This window comes from Armigeres subalbatus, chromosome 3, assembly GCF_024139115.2.
Source record: "Armigeres subalbatus isolate Guangzhou_Male chromosome 3, GZ_Asu_2, whole genome shotgun sequence".
In the NCBI taxonomy this organism is placed as follows: Eukaryota; Metazoa; Arthropoda; class Insecta; order Diptera; family Culicidae; genus Armigeres; species Armigeres subalbatus.
In genome coordinates, this window is record NC_085141.1 from 32,972,761 (window position 1) to 32,991,333 (window position 18,573).

The 18,573-nt window shown below is 41.7% G+C and overlaps 2 protein-coding genes across 9 annotated transcripts in view; one reads left to right on the plus strand and one right to left on the minus strand.

Moving 5' to 3' along the window:
* The first annotated feature begins 237 nt into the window (after nt 1-237).
* LOC134226616 (myb-like protein U) overlaps nt 238-18,573 on the plus strand; it is an 84,263-nt gene continuing 65,927 nt past the window's right edge. For 2 of the 7 annotated variants that reach the window (XM_062707499.1, XM_062707501.1), the window contains exon 1: nt 238-722. Coding sequence is in view for 1 of the 7 variants with exons in the window: in XM_062707494.1 (XP_062563478.1) it covers nt 17,729-17,753 (25 nt within the window). In the remaining 6 variants the exon portion in view is untranslated. The other 5 variants (XM_062707494.1, XM_062707500.1, XM_062707495.1 and 2 more) reach the window with 4 other exon arrangements.
* Nucleotides 729-16,074, minus strand: LOC134226617 (myoneurin-like). Of its 2 annotated transcripts, none has more exons than XM_062707504.1 (3): nt 15,743-16,074; nt 14,632-15,678; nt 729-1,156 (listed from the first exon to the last, which is right to left on the minus strand). In XM_062707504.1, exons 1-3 carry the CDS (start codon nt 15,900-15,902, stop codon nt 741-743), a joined length of 1,623 nt encoding a protein of 540 aa, XP_062563488.1. In that variant the 5' UTR covers nt 15,903-16,074; the 3' UTR covers nt 729-740. The 2 variants fall into 2 exon arrangements, with proteins under 2 accessions (XP_062563488.1, XP_062563486.1); XM_062707502.1 differs by having other exon boundaries at nt 14,632-15,681.

Below are 18,573 nucleotides of genomic sequence, written 5' to 3' on the forward strand. Positions count from 1 at the left end.
CGAGACGCTCGAGCCTACCAGTCAGTGGATGGAAAGGTCCGTTGTGATAACGGGATAGGAGAGCTCCGTTTTGTGTGAATGGAACACAAAATTGTGCAAACCATTTTAGGCGTGTACACGGCCAAACACCATCACCCTTGCCATCATCAGGGTCCAGTTCGGTAAATCCGTCAGTGTCATCTGGCAAGTTATGATTCCGCAGGAAAATAAATAAAAAGAAGACTTTGTACGTCGAACGTCGCCTTCTTGAATAATTCGAACCAAAACAAGAGAAACAAACTTTTGAGTGCTTCGCCTTTTTGTTTTTTTTGCATCACCGAATTCCACTGCATGTGCCATCGGAAACCTGGGTGTCATAGCCAGGCCAGACACCTGCTATCGGGGATCGGATCTATGCAGAAGGGATACACTCCAGTGCTATGCACAAACTTTCCTGGTCATTCTACGTGAACAAACCCATAGTTGGAGCTTGAAAAATGGAATTTCCTTGAGTATTCAATAAGGTGTTCAGTGACAATAGCAAAAATGGGTTGTGAATAATCGGATACAGTTGAACCCTTTCCAGTGAGGAAACAGTTAAGTGAATGTTTATTTCACTTATTCAGTATTAAACTTACAGTGCAAGTGAATTCAATTGATGAAATAAAAGTGTATGCAACGGAGATATAAAAATGTAAAACCCGCCCAACGGGATCTGAATTCAAAAGAAACTTGTTAAAAAGGTAAGTCCAAACCTCCTCTCACAGTGCCGGAATGTAAATTCCATGATCGGGCTCTTCGATATCGATATCCATACCACTCAGCATCATTTCGGTACCGGTGTGGATGAGGTCCACCACATCAATGTCGCGGAACGGGTCGTCCGGTTCCACATGAACCACTTCCTGCGGGCGGTTCGACTTGCTGATCGCTTTACGTTCCGGCGACAGCAAGGACCCCGTCACTATGTCTTGAAAGTTGCGCTCACTGAATGGCAACGGGGCACCACCGTAGCCTGCCGCATTTTCCACCACCGTAACGACGTTCGGTTGTGCCGGGGGGATTCGCTTCATCGGGGCGGAAATTGCGTTCTTCTTGCTTGGAGTAACCTTTCGCTTCAGTTTGTTGATGCCCGAAGTGGAAGGGAGGGAACTGTTCACTTCACGTGGTCGGCAAACTGGAAGGAGAAATAATAGCAAAGAGTTAGAAAAAACTGCGGATGAAATAATCGATTTTATTTTTGCCGACCGTACTTTTAATTTTGATATATCCACAAGGATGTTATCGAACATTTAGTAATTCGCGTTCGATCGATTAGTAGTTTGTCAATAAGTCATTCCAGAAGCTGAATTTCAAAATGTGTTGTATAGTGGACTTCTAGTGTGAAGGTTTTTCTACAACTCTGCCTAATGGTTCGTTGTTAGAATTTAACTAATAATGGAGTTACAGCGCTAGTTGCAGTGCAGTTACTTATACTAAAAGATTGGAGTTTTGTTATCATTTAGTCTAAGTTACTGCAACTAGCGCTATAACATTAGCATTGTTACGGTGTAATTCGTGGATTGGACACTAGTGATACTCATGTTTTACTTTTGAGATCCTTATCTAGAATGCTATCAGAAATCAAGAAGGGGAGTGGTCCTTGATTCTAGTCTTAAACAAAAATAACAAAAGCATGAGGATTACTACTCCTGGCCACGCCCATCTTCACCGTAACTAGGGAGAGGAAGGAAGTGTTGATGTAGTACTTACTTAACGAGAGGCCACCGAGTTAGCGACACCCTCATAAGTACCATGGAGTTGGATTATGAGGAAGGTATTCGTTGGGTCAGGATTTGCCTGTAGCTGGCAATTGTGTTTATTCTGCGTCTCGAATGTCTCGAGAATACATAGTCGAATTCAACACGTCTCACGTGAGACGACCGTGAAATTTACATGGAAGGTATCGACAATTGTTACTTTATTCGAAACGCCTCACCTCATACGAGACGCAGAATAAACACAAATGTAACCGTGGTAGATCTTACCCCGTAACACACCACGTAAAGGTGTCTACCCAGCATTACGGGCAGAAAAAGTTACTGCAACTAGCGCTATAATTCCGTTATTAGTTGAATATTATAACAACGATCTATTATGCAGAGTTGTAGAAAAAGCTTCACACTAGAAGTCCACCATACAACATATTTTAAAACATATTGAATCAGTTTGACAAACTACTAAATGATCGAACGCAAATTACTAAATGATCAATAACATCCTTGTATACCTATGACAATTTATTAGTGATTCTTAAGCGGACATAGTATTATCGTGGATTTTCGTTTTAAACAAGCATTTGCTGTCAATGGCTTTCTTGTTCGGCTGAACTAGCTCCCACGTCTCATTGTCCATCACAGCGTGAAAGTCCTCATCCATGGCGGCCTGCCGCTGTTGCGCATTGCTTCCGCCGGTATCCGAGGAACATCGAAACATCTGGATGAATATTTGTTTCTTTCAGGCCTTGCAGCGTGGCTCCAGGGCCGAAATGGACATTGCAACGCTCTGTGAGTTTATTTATTTCAATGGTTTTATCATGTCCTTAATTCAACGGTACTATTATAATATTTACTTTTGCAGTTCAGAGATTTGGAATATCTTTCAACTGAGAGTAGTTGAATTTTTTAATAAGAGACATTAATAGCATAAAACAAGAATTCACTAGTTACAATTAGCTTTTTTAGGTAAACTAGTTAAAAAAAACCTAGATCTCTAATTATCTTAAAACTAATAATATTACAGGAATTAAGAGATGAGTGCTTTGATGAGCAGATTTGTTGACGTCTCACAGGAAGATGAAGGATCAATGCTTGTGTCGATAGTGTTGACGCCGGCTAGCTTGTGGAGATCGTCGGTCGGATACCAGAGGTCCAAGTTGAGGACCATCTTGAGCAGCTTGTTCTATTTCACCTGGAGTCGTTTGCGGTGAGATTTTGCGCAGTTGCCCCAAACTGCCGATGCATAGGTCAGTATAGGCCGGATGATGCACTTGACCACCAGTAACTTATTTTGACCGGCGATTCAGCAGAGAGTACAGCGCTTTTGAACAGCGATCCATCATTCCGATGACGTAGTTAAAATGTTTGTCAAACTTGAGCTTGACAATACCACTCCCAGATACTTGACTCCGTCGTCCCACAAAGTTGTTTGCCCATTGATTGTGATCGATCTGCGGGGGAAGTATCGAGCGACGCGCCTCTTGGTGAAAAATATGGACTGGGTTTTCCCAGTATTCAGCTTGATGCGCCACTTCCGTTGGAATTCCAGAAGATTGACCATTGCCACTTGAAGGTGGGTAACAACTATTTGTGGATCTTCATCCGACGCCAGGAACGCAGTGTCATCCGCAAAGAATGCATAAGACACACCGTTAATCATAATTATATCAGAAGTGAGAACATTGTAGAGAATTGTACTCAACACTGATCCTCGGGGTACTCCAAAGAGAATGTTGTGCTCATTGCACTTTCCCCATTTACTACCACCGTGAAGATCCGGTTTGACAGGAATGATCGGACAATCTTTTACCAGGTAAAGCTGCAGATTAGATCGGAAGAGCTTGAACACCACGACGTCCTGCAATACGGAGTTGTACGCCCTTAACAATGAAGAGAACCATGTCAGTCAATTTACCCGTTAAGAATCCGCGCTTCGCCTTCTGCTTTATGCGAGCCAGTTGGTGCACCGTTGAGTGTCCCGTTTTGAAGCCTAACTGCTGGGGTGGAAGAACTTCCTCTGTCTCCAGGTGTCGGTTTAACCACTGCTCAGGAGACTTATCGGTCGGTAGTCACCGGGGTTGGTGATATCTTTATAAGCCTTCGGGATAGCTATTACATTGGCTAGCTTCCATTCGGTTGGAAAGTAACCTAAGATTACAGACAAACAGACATAACACACTCAACATATACTCATCAAATTCATCGTCCTACAAACATTAACGACATCTGTTGTTTCCACTAAGTTAGGTAAAACGCGAACCAGATGGCGGTAGTGAGCAAATGTCAAACTCGAGTAAATCCGATGTGCGCGCCACGAGTAATCGATTGGCCAACTAATCATTATTTAAATTGACCAGTAAATCAGTGAACGATGAAAATTTCACAAGTGTTATGTCTGTTTGTCTGTGCTAAGACTATGCACGCGTTGAAGATTTTGCTCAAAATAATCAGTCCTTTTCTTGGAAGGTGTTTGACCCAGGTGTTTCTCATCCCGTCCTGCCCGGGAGTTTTCCTATTTTCAACGTGCGGATGATTGACTTCACCTCTTTCTGTTTTACCAGAGCAGCATTAGGAATGAGAGGGCTTGCTGTGTGAACTTAATCAGCTACATTTTCCACGGCGGCCGAAGTTCCAGGATCGCCCAGCTCTTCATTGTTGTGGACAGAAGTAAACGCCATTGCAAATGCTTCAGCTTTATGTGTTTAACCGTGTTCCGGAGGTTGCAAGTCAACTTAAAAAATTTGTTACTGCCGTTATTCAGGTGCTTCAGCATTGACCCACAGTTCTTGTATCGATGTTCTGAAATTATCGCAGTGATGGCATTGTGGGTGGAAGTTATTTGATTGACATAGGGTTACTGCTCCTGGACTTCATCTCACGAAAAACCAAGTATAATGAAAAGGAATTTGATTTTAATGTTTGTGATTTTTTCAGCAGTGAGCACGAATGTTAGCAAAAAGAAGCGACGAAATTGGTGGCGTATTGTTTCGCGATGAGATGAATATTATATATTGTGTTCAGTGCGATGGAAAACGGAACCGTTCCCTTACATAGTTACCCACGCTATCACATGTCGCAAAGTCGAAAGCAAAGTAGTGATGAGTTCATGCAGCAGGTTGACCCACCGGTTCAATCCGTTATCATCGAACGCTGCCTCTAATTTCTTCTTCCACACATCACGAGCCGTTTTTGCATCCTTAACATAGACCGGGATCCAACAACATTATTCTTGCGCAAGCAGGGCGGCTGGTAACGGAGTCATGGTCAAATAATAGTGACTTTAGTGACTAAAAAGTGACACAAAATTTTAGGATTTTACATATCTCTTATACATTCGTTTTTTTTTTCTCCAAGACCGTGAGCACTTGGCCCGCAACTTTTTTTGCGCAGCATGTTCTTTACGTACTTATGGTAACATACTTTATCAGTAGTATGTATGTTCCTTACCTGGAAAATTCATTCCCTACTTTTTATCGATCTATGATTTCAGCTCCTTCATTTCCGTTCTTCGGCTTTTTTTCATTGTTTTTTCTTAAACATTTCTCCATTTTTAGCTTTTTGTTTCGCCTTTTTTTCTTCCAATACGGCTTGTACTTGGAATAGGCCGGATGTGCCATCGTCGAAACTTTTGTTTTTCAAATTCTTTATTAAATCATTTTAATAAAGAATTAGAAAAAAACGCTCATTATTCTTTCTTGAGTAGAGAAACCTCGCTCGACATCGGCATTGCTATGTGATGCAGCTAAAGTTTGCTCAATCACCCACCCACCCAGAAAGGCAAAAAACTGATTCTGTTCTGTACTCCGTACTCGAGGTCATCACTTCACATACAAGTCTCATTCGTCAAAAATAAAAATCATAGTTGACCTGAATCGGAAGTAACATGAAGATTTTCACAATATACTTGGGGCATTGGCAATATTTTATAAACGAGTTCTGCAACCCTCCTTAGCCGTGCGGTAAGACGCGCGGCTACAAAGCAAGACCATGCTGAGGGTGGCTGGGTTCGATTCCCGGTGCCGGTCTAGGAAATTTTCGGATTGGAAATTGTCTCGACTTCCCTGGGTATAAAAGTATCATCGTGTTAGCCTCATGATATACGAATGCAGAAATGGTAACTTGGCTTAGAAACCTCGCAGTTAATAACTGCGGAAGTGCTAAATGAACACTAAGCTGCGAGGCGGCAATGTCCCAGTGGGGGATGTAATGCCAATGAAGAAGAAGAAGAAGAACCCATTTTTCACTACGTGCTTACAAGCAGCAATGAAGTTTGCTGATCTTCTTCAACTTAACCAGCTTTACCGTTGCTGTATTCTACTGTCACCAGTAAGCTTCCTGTAAAAAGTGAAACACCTCACTGGATTGGTGGCTTCGAAAAGGACACGCCAAAAGCGCATTCCAATTTTGGCCCAAAAAATTAGGAAAAAGTTTGTAATGCGGCATAACTTGGTGGAACTATGAACTATCTACTTACTATCACTTTGCATTATCCCCAACATAAACTTTTTCCGTAGGTAGCAAGTTCTAATATTGTGTGAAGTATTCGCGAGCCACAAATTGGGCTTACAAACTCGACCAAAGATAGTTCGCACCTACCTTTCCAGCTCAACGTACATTAGATGTATGAGCGGTTCTTTTCTCTGGAAGAAAATAGGCCATTAGGCCAGTTGGTCTAATGGTCGTTTGCCCTAACGGTCGTATGGCCTAATATGTCTGTGTCCATTCTAACCCCCACTACTGGCTGGCAGTGCTCTGTGGAAAAAAGCTATGAGATATGAGCCGAAAGTTAAAAGGTGCTAGATCTACTGCAGCTCGGGTGACCCATTTCAGGCTTCACGACCAGTTCGAGTTTACTTTTGCTTTTAAAAGCCTCGTTACCATAATCAATTGGATAATGGATCCATAACCAAACTTCCGGGTTCATCAGTCCGGCACGTATTTAGTATTTTTAATGAAATCGGCACCAATTAAAATACCAAACCAAAGGTTTTCACGATGGACACTAATTTAGACGGAATCCTTCTGTCTAGAATGGCACTAAATTCGAAAAATATATAACCTGTCGCAAAAATCGTAAAAAATGGAAAAAATAGGGAAAACCCGTGCAGTGAAAAAACTTCATTCCGTGCCGATAGTTCGAACGAGCCAGACGTGTGTGCTGTGTCTCATCGCGGGTGTTGTTCGGTAGTGCGAGTCTATTGTGTGGTGCCTACCTACGGATCCAAGGCGATCACTGTCGGCGAGCGAAGTAGCTGCTTCTGGCGACGCCAGTAAAGCAGGCTATTGTTTCTGCTGCTACCTACAGCAGCAGCACAGATAAGTGGCAGATTTTGTTTTATTGTTCTCCCTTTTGGAGCGGGACTGATTGAAATCAATTGAATTAGTTTTTTTTCTTATTATTTTTTTTCTGATTTGCTAATAGTTTTAAGTTAGTATAAGACAGAATTGTCCTTCCACCTCTCGGGGTGAGAATGGAAGCAGAGACTATGGGAGGCGGTGAGCCACCAAAAGAGGTTCGCAAACGGTTTTACCAGGCATCTTCGCCTGGCCCTTGGGTTGTTTACTTTCGGCAGAAAGCGAAAAGCCTAGATTTTCTCGGCATCAAACGAGACTTGACGCGTCGTTTTACGAAGCTTGAATTCAATCAAATCAACAGAAACAAGCTACGCATCACCGCACCTACATACCAGGTGGCGAATGAAATTGCTGGCGACAGGGCGTACAACATTGAATATTTAGTTTATGTCCCCTCGCGGGAGGTCGAAATAGAAGGTGTGATCAACGCAGCGAGCTTAACTTGCAAGGATGTGCTTGCAGGGAAAGGTCGCTTAAAGAATGCCCTGCAATCTACCGTGGATATCCTGGACTGCAAGGAATTGCATTCAGCAACCACAGTAGATGGTAAAAAGGTATATGCTAAGTCAGGCTCGGGTGACGTTCGCCGGTTCGATGCTCCCAAAATATGTAGATATCGAGAATATGTTGTTTCCGGTGCGTTTGTTTGTACCAAGGGTATTTAATTGTACCAACTGCAAACAATTAGGTCACACTGCCGAGTTTTGTGACAACAAACCACTTTGTGGTAAATGTTTCCAAAGACATCGGGAGGATACCTGCCAGCAACAAGCCACAAAATGTGCTTATTGTGGTTTGGATCCTGCCCATGGTTTGCAAGATTGCCCGGTGTACAAACGACGTACTCAAAAAGTGAAGCGCTCGTTGGTACAGCGCTCCAAGCAGTCTTATGCGGAAATGGTTAAAGCGCAAGACACATCCGCCACTGCCACCGCAAAGACTGCTTTTTCAGCTGCCGTTCAAGTAAGTGACTATTATGATTCCATCTCCATTGATGAATCGGACTCTGACGCAGCCGACATGGATGATTCTTCGGAGGTACACGCGCCCGAAAAGAGGAAGCAACCGTCTTCCCCGGGATCGCGCCGAAAGAAAACAAAAGTCATCCAATAAAGGCTTGGCAAAATCTGAAGGTAATGGGGGATTATTTAAAATCCCGAAGCAACCAGTCTTCACTGCAGATCCCTGCTGCTCTAAGACATTCCCGCCATTGCCTAAAACCGATGTTCCTAAGAAACATCCGGCTAGGATTATCAATGAAAAGGAAAATGCTACTCGCACTTGCGAGGATTGATATCCTTTAAGGACCTCGTGGACCGCTTTTTGAATCTTTTCAATATTCCGGATTCATTGAGGCCAATCATTGACCTCTTTATTCCAACAGTAGAAAGTTATCTGAAGCAAAATTTCTTGCAGAAATTGTATCTTTCGATGGATAATACGGCCATACAAGATACAATCACTGTGCTGCAGTGGAACTGTCATAGTCTAAAAAATAAATTGGACGTGTTCAAGTTTTTGATTCGCAATTCCGATTGTGATGTATTTGCTCTCTGTGAAACATGGCTTTCTTCTGAAGATGAAATCAACTTCCACGATTTTAACATTATTCGCCAAGATCGGGATGATCATTATGGTGGCGTTCTTTTGGGGATCAAAAAATGCTACTCCTTCTACAGAATTCCCATTCCGACTGTTCTCGGCTTAGAAATCGTCGCTTGCCAAGTAAATGTGAAGAATAATGATCTTTGCATAGCTTCAGTGTACATTCCTCCAAATGCCTCTATTAATCGTCGACATTTTTGGAGCGCAGTCTCCCTTCTATCATCTCCAGTATTGATATTGGGTGATATGAACGCACATGGTATTGGATGGGGCGAAACGTATGACGATTATAGAGCGCCTATTTTCTATGATTTGTGTGACGATTTCAATTTGAATATTTTGAACACTGGTGAAGTAACTCGAATAGGACCAAATGGTCAACAAAGCCGTATTGATCTGTCTTTATGTTCTAATTCACTATCGTTAGATTGCACATGGAAGGTTATCCAAGATCCCCACGGTAGTGACCATATGCCGATAGCCACCACCATTAAAAGTGGCTATCAAGAATCTGAGCCAGTTAATGTTCCTTTCGATCTCACGAAGAACATTGACTGGCAAAAATTAGCATCGGCGGTAAAAATTGGTATTGAATCAACTGATATTCTTCCGCCACTGGATGAGTATCGATTCCTTACCGAATTGATTCATAAAAGCGCACTGGAAGCTCAGAAACGACGCGTTCCAAGTACATCTGTCATAAGAAGACCAGCCACTCCTGGATGGGATGATGAATGTACTAAGTTGTATTCTGAGAAATCTGATGCCTTCAAGGCCTTTCGTAAACACGGAAGGTCCGAGCTTTTTGAAGAGTATTTGAGGCTTGAAAGAAAGCTCAAAAATCTTCTCAAGGCAAAAAAACGTAGCTACTGGCGACGTTTTGTCGAGGGACTATCACGAGAAACCTCAATGACAACACTTTGGAAAACGGCCCGCAACATGCGGAACCGTATTTCCACCAATGAGAGTGAAGAATACTCCAATCGATGGATATTCAACTTCGCAAAAAAGGTCTGTCCAGATTCCGTACCAGCAGAACCGCTATTTCGAGAATCAGTCACTGATCCCGGTTCTTTGGGTGGACCATTCACAATGCTGGAACTTTCTATGTCTCTTCTTTCATCGAATAACTCTGCTCCGGGATGCGATAACATCAAATTCAATCTTCTTAAAAACCTCCCAGATATCGCAAAAAGACGATTACTTGACCTGTACAACTGTTTCATGGAGTACAACATTGTGCCACCTGAATAGCGACAGGTCAAAGTAATAGCTATTCAAAAGCCTGGGAAACCAGCGTCTAATCACAATTCATACCGACCGATTGCCATGCTATCATGCATGAGAAAGCTATTGGAAAAAATGATCCTTTCAAGAGTCGATCATTGGGTCGAGCAAAATGCATTACTGTCAAATACTCAGTTTGGTTTTCGAAAAGGTAAAGGAACAAACGATTGTCTAGCGTTGCTCTCTTCAGATATTCAGCTGGCCTTTGCGCACAAGGAGCAATTGGCTTCAGTATTCTTGGATATTAAGAGCGCTTTTGATTCAGTTTCCATAGAAGTACTGTCAGACAATCTGCACAGTAGTGGATTACCCGTTATTTTGAACAATTTCTTGTACAATTTGTTGTCAGAAAGAAAGAAAAACAAATGAATTTCACACTCGGCACTCTGACAACTTCCAGAAATAGCTACCTGGGCCTTCCCCAAGGATCATGTTTAAGTCCCTTGCTTTATAATTTCTATGTTAAAGATATTGACAATTGTTTGGAAGGACAATGCACGCTCAGACAACTTGCAGATGATGCCGTGTCTCTCTAAGAGGTCCAAGTGCAGCTGTCTTGCAAGGACCATTGCAAAGTACCCTAGATAATCTGACTGTTTGGGCCAGACATTTGGGGATCGAGTTTTCACCGCAAAAAACTCAGTTGGTTGTGTTTACTAAGAAGTGGTACTCTGCTCAACTGAAACTAAAGCTGTTGAATGATGACATCAACCAATCTTTATCTTCTAAATACCTTGGGGTCGTGTTTGATTCTAAATGCACCTGGAGACTTCATATTGAGTATTTGATAGAGAAATGCCGGAAAAGGATCCATTTTCTACGTTCTATCTCCGGAACATGGTGGGGTGCTCACCCGGAAGACCTCATCAAACTCTATAGAACGACTATTCTCTCTGTTTTAGAGTACGGCTCCTTCTGCTTCCTCTCAGCAGCTGATTGCCACCTTATCAAATTGGAACGAATTCAATATCGTTGTTTGCGTATTGCCCTTGGCTGTATGCATTCAACGCATAACATGAGCCTGGAGGTGCTTGCTGGAGTCACTCCTTTAAAGCACCGTTACTGGGAGCTCTCATTAAGAATACTAATCAAATGTGGAACAAGTAACACACTTGTCTTACACAACTTCGATAATATGCTTGAACTGGTTCATCGGTCAAGATTCTTAAGAGTTTATCTCAACTACATATCGTCAGATCTTTGTCTTCCATGTTATACTCCCCTCGAGTTGACTTCACCAATGACAGTTTCTCAATTGAATACGATCTGTCCATGAAACACGCTATTCAAGGAATACCAGATCATCTTCGAAATCTTTCAATTCCCTCCATTTTTCTGAAAAATATGAACATGTCAATTGCAACAACAGATATTTCACTGATGGTTCTCGCATTAACGGATCCACTGGCTTTGGTGTTTTCAATGTAACTTCAACCACCTTCCGAAAACTTCAGGAACCGTGTTCGGTTTATGTTGCTGAGCTGGCAGCAATTAACTTCGCTTTGGGGATAATTTCCAATCAGCCTGTAGACCATTATTTCATCTTCTCGGATAGTCTTAGTTCTATCGAGGCACTCCGGTCGATGAAACCTGTTAAGCACGCATCTTACTTTCTTACAAACATAAGAGAGCAGATGCGTGTTTTGGTCGAAAGATCATTCAAGATTACCTTTGTTTGGGTCCCTTCTCACTGCTCAATCTACGGCAATGAGAAGGCAGACTCGCTGGCAAAGGTGGGCGCACAGGAAGGTGAGGTTTATGATAGACAATTCTCGAGCAACGAGTTTTTCCCATTAGTCCGTCAGAGTACTCTTCAAAGTTGGCAAAGAAATTGGACACACAACGAACTTGGACGGTGGCTATTTTCTATTGTTCCAAAAGTTTCTGGGCGAGCGTGGTTCAGAGGTGAGGACCTAAGTCGAGGCTTCATTCGCGTGATGTCGAGACTTATGTCTAATCACTATTCACTAAACGCACATCTGTACAGAATAAACCTTGTCGATAGCAACTTATGTAGGTGCGGAGCCGGTTATGATGACATCGATCACGTAGTTTGGTTCTGCTCGGAAAACGACGTCTCCAGAGAGCAATTATTGGATACCCTAGTGGCCCGAGGTAAACAACCCTTCCAGGAGATAAGAGGTGTTTTGGGGGATCGTGATGTGGTCTATATGCAAGCCATTTATAGTTTTCTTTGTTCCTCTGACATAAAAGTCTAATACTTTTGTTTTTTTCTTTTCTTCAAAGTTTTTTTTTTGTTTTGTCTCTGTCTGTCTGTCCCGTAGAGCGCCGTAGCTCTGGCCGTCCGGAAGATGCTCCCATTCGAACCATTCTTCGAGCACGACGACACACCACATCGTCCCCGACGCCAAATGACCGGATGAGCTGCTGAAATTCCTTGATTATGATGATTCCCTGATTCCCGAATCCTAATCCCCGTCCATCCTTAAACATTGTAAACCTAACCTCGAGTCCCCACGAGTACGTTGGCTTATTTCCTCTCTTACTAATTTAATAATAAGATTATGTCGATTGTACATATCTCAAAGAAACGTGGCTCCGTAAAGTGTTATACACGCCTGAGCCTACCAAATAAACGAAATTGGAAAAAAAAAGTGAAAAAACTTGACATGAGGTCTCAATCCGCCTAAAGGTCGTATCAAATGACAAAAACTGAAAGTAACTGCTCGTGCTAAAGTTAATGCACATACGTGAACGCATGCATACTAGCAGCAGCGGATAGAAGACCAGTCGCTGCATCTGCATGTGATTCATTCTATCTAGCAGTTACTGCTCGAGCAAGTCAATTTAATGGTATACTGCCGTTATATGCATAACTGCCCCATGTATATAGGGAATCCCAGCAAACATGGGACAAATATGCGTATAACGGCAGTATAGGATAGGAATGAAAACATTAATTGAGTCCTGGCGATTGCTAGAACATGAGGAATTTAGAGAAAAATTAAAACTAGGAGAATGAAACGGTCCTGATATTAAACCCACAACTTGCGTAAGTGGTAGAAATGGTAACCATATTACTACCAAGTCCGTTACTACAACTTGTAGTCTACAAGTGCAAGAACTATCAAGATCCTCAGTTCTACAGTATCAATATTTCTATAAAACTAGGAAGAACTGGTTATATTTTAAAGAAGGCCTAATCCTCATTGATAGGGTTACGAGTTTCATATATGTGTAAAAATCAGGGGTGAAGTGGGCCTGTCATCCACGAACAAATCAACCCTTCCTAATATGTATTATCCGGGTCGCGTCGCTTAGAGAAAGCGGGCCACCCCGCATTGCAAGTGTAACATTGTTCGAATTGAAATCTCGTGAGATATTTGTTAATCTACACTACTACAGCTGACTAACAAAAAAATTGTGCTGAGTAGGCGACATATTACCCCCCTGGTAAAAATTAACCAGTTAGGCTTCGAAGTATTGCTCATGTTTAAATGAAGACATCAGCCTCTTTTGATAAAATTGCAAATTTCTGGATATTCAATATGTTGTAAATAAGTTGTATCAAGGCCAAATGGCATTAGCCCAAATGACCTACAACCAAAATAAACATAACTAATTGGTCAATTATGGATTTTAAAAATCTACTTTATCATAAACTAAAAATATTTGTCCCCGTTTGTAAATATAAAATTTTATTGTATGAGTTTTAGTGGATCTATAAAAATATCACGCTTCATAAATTGGTCAAATTTCATAAAAGGTACAAGTAATTCTTTTTTAACTTTTTGCAATGGAGGTCAATAAAAAGTGACCTGCTACCAGTCCTGCGTGAGCTGTTCGTCACTTCCGCTCGTCGATCTTAAACGCGTCCCACAAATCAATTCCCAGGAAAGTCTATACAATAAATTTTCATGTTGGCCAGTTGTCCCGGCTGGTTAGTCGCTCGATAGACGAGAGACTGACAAGCGCTTGAGGTTAATATCAGGGCTGCTGTAACTGGTACTGATCTTGCGGAACTGCTTGAGAATCAATTGCTTCATTCATGGTGGATATGTACACAAAATTTTACACTTTTGGTCGATCCCGGCTGACATCCGTGTTAAACAATGTGTTCCATGAGTTCTGATCACTCATGATATCAAAAGATCTTGATTGAGATCCCTTTCGACAAACAACCACCATAAATGGTAACGCACCGAATCGAGGAATAAATGCAGTATAACGCAGAAACCCTCTCTTGCGCTAAATAAGTTATGCTGAAAACAAACCTTCTAAGATTGTTATGCGTGGAAACTAACTATCCTAAAATTGATGGGTGGCACAATAAGTTACACTACAGTCGACTCTCTGGATCTCGATATCTCTCCCCATGTCGATGGTTTTCTTAATCCCTTCAACCACATACATTTATGCTTTCTACATCTCGATAACCACCCTATCTTGATATCTCGATGTGTTCTCTTCATATTTTCTTCAGGATTCTCACTCCCTATGTCGATATAGTGCCCATTACAATGTTTCTTCCATTCCCCGATCTGTCTCTATCTTGATGGTCCCTTCAATATCGCGATGTGGAGAGACGGCTGTAAATAACCCATTTATATTTATATGACATCTCATGTCAAGATTATCTATATCAAGTAGCTATATCACCAGTCTGAACGTAGTCTAAACCTCTTACCTGGCAATCTTCCACTCCTTGGCGCCGCCCCGCCCGAAGAGGTAGTCACCTCTGTGACATTCAGTTGGGTTAGTGTCTTGTACACATCGCCACTGGCCAACGATTCCTGCAGCACTTCATTGCATGGCTCCAGTTGCGGAATATCGTTCGCTTTGTAGTTCGAAACCGGTTCGGAAATTTCGTAACACATAACACCGTGCGGATCGATCCTCTGCCGGATTGTCGCGACCACAGCAATGGTGACACTTTTGGCCTCCTCTAGCCCTGGACCACCACGCTGCGATTCGCGGAAGTCACGATTCTCCGCCGCCTTCAGAACAGTGCAATTTCCCTGCTCTATCACTCGGACAATCAACGGAATCTCATTCATCAAGTGTAGCACCGCGAAGGGAACTTCCCCCCGAGATTTGGCAACGGCTAGGGCCGATGTTCCTATCGCCGGGATGAGCAGCGTTGTGACGCTCGGCGGAATCGGGGGTATCGCGGGAATCGTAGCAATCTGCTGCGCATCATCCTGCCGTTGGATTCCGTGCACCTTCCGCTCATGCATCCGCAACGAGTGTTGTTTGTCGAATCCGCAATTGCAAATGTCGCACCGAAAACCGATCGTTTGCTGGACGCCTTTCATGTCGTGCGTTGCCTTCCGGTGCTGGACTAAGTTGGCCATCTTCGAGAACCGCCGACGGCAATCCGAACACTCGAACGGTTTGTCTTTCGGATGGACCGACTCCAGGTGAGTTTTCAGATGGATCTTCTGACCGAATGCAGCACCACAGAGGGCACAAACGAAACTATCATCCGGTAAATGAGTTTTTCGATGCTCCAGAAGGGACGAAACTCGGTTGAATGTTTTTCCGCAGTCGTGGCACTTCAAAGGGCCGCTTTCATTTGAGCTTATTGAACGGGAGTTCTGAATCTGCGTGGTTTTAGGCGGTTCGCCTTTTCCGTCCAATTGGCATGGAAGCGAGTTCTCTCTGCTGTGACTGGCCACGTGATGCTCAAAAATGAAACCCTTGAAAAACTTCCGGTAGCAGATGGGACATTGATCTACTGGTTGTTGGAAAGTCAAGATCGTTTTCAATATAATCCGAAATAGTTGTCTGGTACTTACCAAGTTCGATTGATGAATTGACGTTGCTTTCCGGTTTTCTCGACAAATTGCTGGAAAATGGCGTTAACCCATCGAACCGGAAACGCTCGAATTCCAATTCGAAAGGGGATGGCTTGCTTTGATTGCTTTGTAGAGCACTAATTGCAGAAACGAAATTCATTTCTCAAAATTGCCTGTTTGCTGTTTGGAAATAAAACCTGTTTTGAACCTAAATTTATTTGCGAATGATACCAAATTTGTTCACGAGACTTATTGCTAAATTTATTCGCGATAAATTATCAAAATCTACGATAAAAATTACGTTCGCGCTGTTCGCGTGCGTTCCACTTCCACCTGAAATTTGAATTTCATTTTTTTCAACGTGTAGAGATTTTTCTTTTGGCTCGCCGGCACGCCCACGCGGTGCCCTAACCAGCACGTAAAGAAAAAACCTTGAGTTATGGCAAAAATAAAAGATCTTAGTTACAAGATGAAGATTGTCGCTGTTGTGATGGTTGTGATTGATTGGAACATCTTTTGCTGGGTTTGCTGGCGAGGATAGGGTGCTAAATGTCAATGAAGGAAAAATACATACGATTTGAAAGTTCGGTACCCAACATGTTTCGGACAGCAGAACAAAGGGAACCGAAGCGAAAAACTTTATCTTGTGACTAAAATATCTTTTGCAAAAATACTAATACACTTCACAAATGCCATGTACCTAATTCCGCCTAATCCCACAAAAATTCTAATAATATTCATAAGTTAATGGAAAGTATAAGTTTTGAATCCGGAACAAGTCGTCAATTCCTTTAAATATCGAGTTAGAAAGACTTTTAATATAGTATAGATTTATCTCAGAGTGTATAAGGGCTGAGCTGTCAACCTAATTGTCTATATTGCTATAATTGCCAAGCAGTAAAATTTTTAAAAACTTTTTAAAATGGATAATTAAATTGATCGTGAAAAATATGTTGTAGATCAGAAAAAGGTGCTATCGAGTAAATGAAAATAAAATAAAATAAATAACTAAATAAATAAATCAAAATAAAAAACCCAATTCCTTATCATCCAATAGGTAAAAAATACCCATGAGAGTGGACTTCATACATTAAAAAACTGGTTGTTTTTTTACACATTAATGGATGAAAAAAGTTATAAAACATAGCGTATCCGGCACATCGTTGAAAAAAAAACAGTTTGCATTTTTAATTTTATATTATTATATATTATATATTATATATTTATTTTTCTCTGTCACGGCACTGCCCGAAACCAGGAACTGCCGAAACTCCCAATACTATACAATCTCTACACAGACACAATCTCTGCAGAGTCTCCATTTTAAATGATCTTGGATTCGGTAATTTCTATTGAGACCGGCAACACTGGACGGCCCCATCATACTTTTTTTTGTTGGTGAAAAAGCCATCATCACTGCGAGTTTTGGGGACTGATTTTTAATCATCCGCGGAGTGAATTCAATTCGATTCGAATAAAAAGTGCGTGCGGTTTGATCCGGAATCGGACCGTTCTAGTACGTGCGTGAATTTCGTGCAGAATTCTTCCCGTGAGTGAGTGGTGAGAAATGATTTCTTATGGGGTTTCTTCATGGTGATGGCCACTGGGTGTAGGACCACTCTCCGATTCGCCTGGAGGATAACAGTAAAAAGTGCATCTAAAATGGTCAAAAAATCTCCGGATGCGATGGATGAGTAGTTTTTTTTTTCTTCCGAACCGTCGGTTGTCTTGGCAGTGGGTGCTTGAAAAAGAAAAATCAAGAACACCAGGAGCGAGTGCGGTGTTTGGTGCGGGATAGAAGTTTTGTCGGAAAGGGAGTGCAGTGGAAGAGAGGTTTTTTTTTCTCGTTGATTTTCGAGACCCCTATTTTCCTATTCCGACGGACACGACGACGACGACGTACGTTTCGGTCACATTTGGAGCGAACCATCATCAGACACGCACACACTGAAACGTTGCGAGTTGGTGCGACGAATCTAGCGTAACATGCGAAACGTCCGCGTGCAGAAAGGTAAACTGGAATTTATTCTTTTATTCGTTTTTGCTTTTTGTCCCTTATGTCAAAGAAACAGACGGAGGACACTTAAAACTTTATACTAGTAGCGATACAAGAAGGGCATAATCCGTTTGCGAAAGGAGTGAACGAAATTAATCTGAGAAACAATCTGCCCAATCTGATCTGAAGTTTTATAACTGACAGGCTACGGTTGATCAATAAAATTTTAGTTGTCTTACATCAAGAAAAAACTATATACTGTAAAACAGAAGAATTAATTAATTTTCTTCTTTATATTTGTTATTGTAAATTGTGCAACAACAGTCATGTAGAAAAACTTGTATTAATCCATCTAGCGATGTTGTATATAAGGCTATCTGACGTTTAATCATCTTTCTCTTGCATGCGCACAGACGGGATATGATTTGTTTTCATACGGAAACGCTTCTGAAGCGATTGTGAAAACAAATCCGTCTGTGCGCATGCAAGAGAAAGATGATTAAACGTCAGATAGCCTTATTGTTTTTACACGATTTACATATTCTCAATTTAGCGCTCATCTAAATTGTTTACCGTACATTAATTGCCATCTGTTTTTTCTTCGAATTATTTAGGATTTTGAGGAACATGTTGCATTGACTTTTGCATGGTAAATTTAGCCACATGATCAAAAATACGACCGGAAAAATCGTGTAAAAACAGAATTCTGTTTATTTTGAAAAAATTTTCATGAACTTGTGATGTACAGAATCTGATTTTACTAAGAGCCGAGCTGCCGAAAAGTAATCTAACTGCAAAAGAACCAAATTTAAAAAATCAATCTCTTTTTAACATC

What these genes read in the sequence shown, in the direction of transcription:
- LOC134226617 (XM_062707502.1), bottom strand. Translation starts at nt 15,902, where the DNA reads ATGAATTTCGTTTCTGCAATTAGTGCTCTACAAAGCAATCAAAGCAAG. An exon ending in CAATTCATCAATCGAACTTG is followed by an intron (nt 15,682 to 15,742) that starts GTAAGTACCAGA and finishes TCCAACAACCAG; the next exon opens with TAGATCAATGTCCCATCTGC. An exon ending in AAGGAGTGGAAGATTGCCAG is followed by an intron (nt 1,157 to 14,631) that starts GTAAGAGGTTTA and finishes TTCTCCTTCCAG; the next exon opens with TTTGCCGACCACGTGAAGTG.